At 46.5% G+C, this 7,044-nt stretch overlaps 2 protein-coding genes across 2 annotated transcripts in view; both read left to right on the forward strand.

Moving 5' to 3' along the window:
* Positions 1–2,095, forward strand: part of T265_14892 (hypothetical protein) — a gene marked incomplete at both ends in the record, with an annotated part of 14,042 nt that extends 11,947 nt beyond the window's left edge. Inside the window, one exon of the mRNA XM_009175705.1 lies at positions 1,662–2,095. Within this exon, the coding sequence (XP_009173969.1) occupies positions 1,662–1,910 (249 nt within the window). The remainder of the gene's footprint in view (positions 1–1,661) is intronic.
* A 3,849-nt stretch (positions 2,096–5,944) lies between these two features.
* T265_09588 (hypothetical protein) overlaps positions 5,945–7,044 on the forward strand; it is a gene marked incomplete at both ends in the record, with an annotated part of 8,953 nt that continues 7,853 nt past the window's right edge. The window contains one exon of the mRNA XM_009175697.1: positions 5,945–6,012. Within this exon, the coding sequence (XP_009173961.1) occupies positions 6,000–6,012 (13 nt within the window). The remainder of the gene's footprint in view (positions 6,013–7,044) is intronic.

Here is a 7,044-nt window from a genome sequence, read left to right on the forward strand (position 1 = left end):
GTGAAGTGATAAGGACAAACAAACGTCAATAAACACAAAAATGGGGCGGGGGTTACAAGTGGGGACGTAGGGAATTTCATTTGTCAACGTAATGGATGGTACAGACTCACTGTAGGAGTGTTGGATGAACTTCGGCCGGAGCCATCGCCCCAAACCTAAAATGCAAACGTGAGTGGATTCATTTGGCCTGTGACTGCCACAACCATTTGTATGTCCACTGTCTTCCGTAACAATCAAACTCTGTTATTTTTTGTCAGATTTAGGATGAATACTCATCCACGAACAGGCTGCATGCGTTGCCCGGAGATACTCCTAAGGGGTGGGGCAATACTGTCACTGGAAAAGGTTGCTTTTCATCCAGCGCCATTAACTGTGGTGACTCAACCACACACCACCGCCTTCCGAGATTCGCGCTGTTTTCCCGACTTCCTTCGGAATGTTTCCCAGTTCAAGCTGCAACTCAACACAGTGCCATGAAGGGATTGCGAACCGTTTTACTACTGTTGCTGCAACCTTATTTCCAAGATGTTTTCTTTTTTCTGGGCTGGAGGCAGTGGAAGACGTATGTTCGGACTTGCTGAAGGGCCTTGTAACTCTGTATTGGTCCTTGGCTTCCTGCTCCGCCCACTAAGGTTTATCAAAAGGCACGGTAGCTTCAGATATGGGAGAATTACTGCAACTGTATTCATAGAGTAATCACAGATTGTTCCACAAGGTCGTGCTAGAACTTCTGCGAGGAGCGTCGAGTCAAAGATGCTCGATCCGGATTGGTTGGCATTCTGACCAATCAGGGCATGGCTTCGTTTGGCCCGTAATCTGTGATATTTGGTTATTAGGGACGGCTGGCCTCCGGACAACGTGGTAGTCAGCCGATGTTGGTGGCGTCAGTTTCTGTCCTGAGTTAACATTCGCAGATATGAACACTCGTTCCTACCTATTTTTGTCCCATTTCCTTGTTTAGAGCTCTTTAAAGTAAACTTTGTGACTATATGCCGCCTGCGATCCATCGATGACAACACCACTGTTGCTGTAAATGGTGATAAGTGTGGTGCAACCTTTGTCGAAAACTAGTGTACAACTATTTAGTTTTCAGTGAATGTCGCACAGATCCCTGAGCAAGTTCGAAATCGCGATCTTACGGATAGGAACAGACGCACTCTGTCATTAGATTTCAACTGCGATTAATTCACACTTGACGGGTTATAAACTTTGTGACTATATGCCGCCTGCGATCCATCGATGACAACACCACTGTTGCTGTAAATGGTGATAAGTGTGGTGCAACCTTTGTCGAAAACTAGTGTACAACTATTTAGTTTTCAGTGAATGTCGCACAGATCCCTGAGCAAGTTCGAAATCGCGATCTTACGGATAGGAACAGACGCACTCTGTCATTAGATTTCAACTGCGATTAATTCACACTTGGACGGGTTATAGTGCCGCTCATTCTTCCATCACCCTCGATGTGGTCTGTTATTGCCTAGCTTCTTCACTAGCGAATTTCCTGAGCAAAGGTTCGTACAACTTTTGGAGTTTTTTCTTTTTCAACAGGTTATTTGTATTTACCCACCCCATCTTTCGTGCTCAAGAAGAATCCTGGTACGCACTGCCTCGTCATCCTGCGACCATGATCCTCACAGTTCCGTTTTTCCTCCTTACAGTTGGCACACTTCTATTCTGCTCGGCTTCACTCGAAATTGTTCCCAGCCACACGCGAAGACCGAGTGCAGAATTTGTCCAAAGCACTCAGTCAGTACAACTACGTGGTCTCCCTGGTCGAAGCGCACCTCCGCCACAATCCGGAAAGCACCATCGGCCAATCGGAAGAAGTGCAGATCGCGCGCGATATGGCGCACCTCTTACCGACCAAGATTACCAGACTACACAGAGGAGAACGCCTGGCAGATTGATACGTTCCAACCGGCCGGCCGGCCGCACTCACTGTCTTTCACGCACGGCATTTTCAACTTTCCAGGCATCATATTTTCCCTTGTTTAGGTTTCTCGGTAGCCCTGTCCCATATTCTTGCGTTCCTGTACTTGTTTCGTGTCCAACGGCTCCGAGGTCGTCATTCCATTCTGAATTAGGTTGTCTGTCAAATAAATGGGTTTGATTTGTGTTTTTATTTCCGATACTTTGCTAGTTGATCTGGGGGAGGCGTCCTGACTGCCTTCGTTCCACCCGAGTCCTCCGGTTGGTTGTTGGTCTGTTCGCCGAACCTGGCAGTTGGATTGCAAACGTTTCATCACCAATCGAGGTGACATCGTCAGTGCAGTGCACGGCCAAACTCTGCGAACAGACCAACAACCAAGCAGTGCACCCGAGCTACCTAAATACCACAACATTGCCAGTTCACCAGTGTCGATGCTTCATCGCGACGTGTGGCATCAATTGCCATAATTCTCACGAAGAGAGTCGAGATTCATAGAAACTGTAACCCCTCTCATAATAAATTCCCTCTCGATTATCTTCTCGAAATTCATCCGGCCCCTCGTGTCATAAACAAACCTGTTCCTAGGTGTATGAGGGCCTCAAGCGTCGATAATTCTGTTTTGCGTGAGGTCACTCAATTATGTGCCGAGATGACCTAGTTGGTAGAGAGCGAATTCGGTAACCCGAGGGTCCGTGGTTCGAACCCGACCTCTGCCTCTCAACCTCCCTTGTCTGGGTTTGGGCGAGCTGGCAGTATCCCTGCCTTCGTGCTTCCTTCGGGTGACATTGGAGCTAGGCACCGAAAGGGTGTTACAGCTGAACGATTTCTCTAAACGAATGAATGCTGCGCGTTCGATGGTCTGATGTGCACAGTTTGAAAGTCCATTCTAATTGAAACATAGGAGCCTGAGGAAGCCCTCGTGACACAATAAAATGCCAGAGAAACTTAGATTCAGTTCACTGGAATGGTGAGTGGGAGAAGACGGTACTCGGTAATGGTGCAAAATGCGATCTGGACGATTCATGCAGCTTAGCTTACTATTAGGTTCGATGGAACGGAAAATTCCCACTGGCCAGAGTCACATTAAAGGATTTGGGACAAACCTGACGAAACCCCACGGAGTCTCAAACCCTCCAAAAATGCCAGTTAAACCCACTGTTTTGATCAGTCCCTCTTGGCTGCACGGTCAAGAGTTTGGCCACTGAACGATTTGAGGCTTCTTGAAATGCGCACTGTTAATGGTTTTCAATGAAGATGAAACAGTTCTACAGAGCTTCTCAGCTCTCAGGCATGAATCGGCTTCATTTTTCGAGAGAAAATGTTCTCTAAAAACATGAGGCACTCATAAGATTGCTAAAAACTCTTCGACGGACCCCATTGGGACTCAACAGGTAGGCGCAGTCCTCGAGTTTTCGTCAACCTTATGATCTACTTGAACCCAAATTGAACTGTTTTTGAGAAATACACTCATTTGCAGATCAATTTGGTTTTCACGGGAGACTCAATCGAATCTCTCGTTTATGATGTCCTCCAGCTGAATGTGCTGCACACAGGCCACCTCATGATTCAATTGGCACGATATTCGAGATATCGCAGTATATTTCCATATGAAGGGCGAAACAGGTCGTGGGATGTCGAATAGTTTTCAACAACCTTGTGAGTAGTTTCCTCTATGAAAATATACTGCGATACCTCGAATATCGTGCCAACTGAATCATGAGGCGGCCTGTGTGCAGCACATTCAGTTGAAGAATATCATAAACGAGAAATTCACTTGCGTCTCTCGTGAAAACCAAATTGATTTGCAAATGAGTGTATTTCTCGAAAACAGCTCAATTTGGTTTCAAGTAGAACATAAGGTTGACGGTGGAAACTCGGGGACTGCGCCTACCTGATGAGCCCGAACTGGAAGGGCGAAACCGATCGTGGGCTGTCGAAGAGTTTTCAGCAACTTTGTGAGTAGTTTCCTTTATGATAACTCGTTAACCTATCGACAGCGGTATCAGTAAATCGTTCCGAATCCCCTATAAAAGTGTACTCACATTGTGTATGTACCTTTAGGTCTTCAGCCAAGTCAATTGAGTACACTGTACCGCACGAATCTGTCCTATTGCACGAAAATTAGCCACGTGTGGAGACGCTGTTGATATGGCAGATAAAAACAACTCCGACTTTAGACTCAAGCCTATGGCTCTTTCCTAGGCCCAACCTACTTATAAGTAGTGAACTGAGGTGAGTACTTTTCGTGACAGAACTCACGACTTGTTATATCTGTGATTCGCCAATCTGGTTTATCTGCTGCCGACCGCTCCGGTGCCTGAAAAAAAGACTCACAGAAGGGAACACAACAACTATATTCTGAACAAGCGAGCGGAGGGCGAGATCCAAACAAGCGAGTGCGAGAGCAAAGACTACAACGGCCCCACGCTATTTAAAGGGAATCCAGGCTGTCTGATAGGCGTTAGTGAACATTCATCAACATCGATCGTGCCTCTATGAAGTGCCTGAACGCTGATCACATTCGGTCGTGCTTCTGTGGAGTGCAAGAACACGCATCAGCTTTTGTTGAAGTGATTGAATGACTGACTGGCCTGGATGCTTGGCGGCTTTCCTGTTGAGATTTTGGTGGAGCAGTAGGTTCCGGGCGTTCCGAGGTTACTTTCAGCAGTCTGACCTTCCTGATACTACTCATAAGATTTCTGAGAACTGTTCGAAAGCCAACGACTAGTTTCGCCCTTCAGAGGCTTATCAGCTAAACGCAGCTCCCGAGTTTCCATCAGCTTCATGTTCTACCTGAATACTAGCGAATTGCGTTCGTTCGCAAATTCATTTTGCATTAACGGAAGAGACTCATCTGAATTCCAGCTGAACCTCTCGCTTTTATAGTACTCTTTAACCGAAGGCGCTGCCGATTCCGTACAATTCGGTATTTGAACCGAAACTCGGGACTGCACGTAGTTGATGAGGCCCAGGAAGGGCGAAATTCGTCGTGGGCTATCGACCAGTTTTCTGTGACATTATGGTTTTGACGAGTGTGAATGGACTGTTTCACCAAACGGTCCTATTGATTTTTCATAATATACTAATTTGTTGAAAGTCAGGAAGTTTCTGGGCTACTGGTTCCGTGAAAAAGTGATGGGTTACTTCACTTCGTTTAGGATGAGAAAGTGGGTGCTGAGCTTCGCGACTTTGAGTCACGCGTAGGTTGGACGATGGCGAATATCAAAAGAAGAATTGGGTTCGAAAGTTTACGGTAATATTTGCTCAAATTTGCACAACAAACCTCAGTTGTCCACGTTCGTGGCGTCAACATGTACACAGGTCTGGCACTGAGCGGCACAATGCAGTTTTAAGGTGCAAAAACCAAACAGCGGCGAGCAGAAGGTTGTCCCTTCCGACGACAGTCTGGTGATTCTGATCGGCGGTGCGATCAAACAGAATTCAGGACAGAACAAGTCACGGCAGCCTCAGTAAACGAGGCACGAACACGCATTGGTAAATAGGTCAGCCGCGCACACTCACCCACCCAGATGTGTCGAACGGGACGGCACTATGGCAGAGGTGAAAGGCGGGTAGCGAAATATACTGATTTGCATACCAATTTGTCTTTGACCACAGACTCACCTGGAGCCCAGCTGAATCTCTCGTTTGTGATGTATCCAGGCAACTGAATGTACTGCACCAGGCCGCCTCATATTTCAGTCGCAACCTAATGAGTAGTGCATTACCAGTATCAATAGTTTATCTGCTGATAATTTTGTCGCCCAAGTAGTGCGAAAGCACCCGATCAACAAAAACTTTGTGTACCTAAAGGGAAACACCAGGATGAAATAAGTAGTCTCTATGTTGAGATTACAAATGATTAGTTCTCTGATCTATCGAGTTTGCAATGCACCAACTGAGTGGCTGACTGGTTATGTAGTGTTTTCATTTGTCGGTCATGCTAATCCACGTGACTCTTGACAGATCGATCACTTTCGAATCGTTAGACACGTGTGGTGATGAGCTAAGATTTGGTCGCTCAATGTGAGCTTAGCTTTCCCTTGGAATCGAACCCGGGTGGAAAATGAAAGAAACTGGTAAGCTTTGCCGTTTATTTCCGCAGATTATTCACATAGTACTGTCTGAGTTTCCCCCTTTCTGGTGCTGCAGCGAAGTCACTAAATATGAGCCTATCCTGATCAGTATGCGGCAACCCCGCCTGGCACTGAATGCGCCTCCTTCCCTTGTGGACTGTCAAAAAGGCTAGTTGTGATGGATGGAGAAGTGGAGACAAGTGGTCGCCCCGTAAACCTTAGACAAAAAACACGCATTTAGGATTCAACCTGCGTCATCAAGTTGAATTCGCTGTTCAGTTTGGCGAGTGTTCTATCTAGCTCTCTATCCGGGGACCCGATAGCATTATTGACTAGCTACCTGGATGGCTTTGAGGGGAAACGCTGCACTACTGTGCTATCGACAGCCTACTGTGTGAAATACGACTTGACATATCATGTGGTCTGAATAAACGCTGGATGACTTTCGTAATGCACTACTCATAAGGTTGCTGAAAATTCTTCAACAGCCCACGACCGTTTTCGCTCTTTTTGGGGCTCATCAGATAGGTGCAGTCCACGAGTTTCCATCAGCCTCATGTTCTAGTTGAAACCAGATTGCACGGAGTTAGCGAAATACACTCATTTGGATACGAATTTGGTTCCGATGGGCGATTTACCTAGAACCCAGCTGAGTCTCTCGCTTATGATGTCGAGGAATTTTGAGCAACCTCATGAGTAGTGTATTACGTCTATGCATGTTTCGCGCATCTTAGATATCTCTTACTGTAGCGGGTGCATGTAACCATTGGTCGTTGAACTGACAACGTCAAATAGAGTTGGCTGCTAAGTGAGATAGTTCCACTTCATCGACTGTGATGATTGGGACAGATTGTGTGCATACCAAATCAGTGACGACAACGTTTTCATCTTCTAAGAGGAGGTAAATGACGCAAGTGTTCTTGGCTGAACTGACCAAGGTCATCCCGTCCTTTGGTATGCACTTTGCACCTACAAAGTGTAAGGTCATGCTCGTGGACGTGCAGTCACTGAACACGCCACTTACAATCCAGGGAG

This window comes from Opisthorchis viverrini, assembly GCF_000715545.1.
Source record: "Opisthorchis viverrini unplaced genomic scaffold opera_v5_292, whole genome shotgun sequence".
Taxonomy (NCBI): domain Eukaryota; kingdom Metazoa; phylum Platyhelminthes; class Trematoda; order Opisthorchiida; family Opisthorchiidae; genus Opisthorchis; species Opisthorchis viverrini.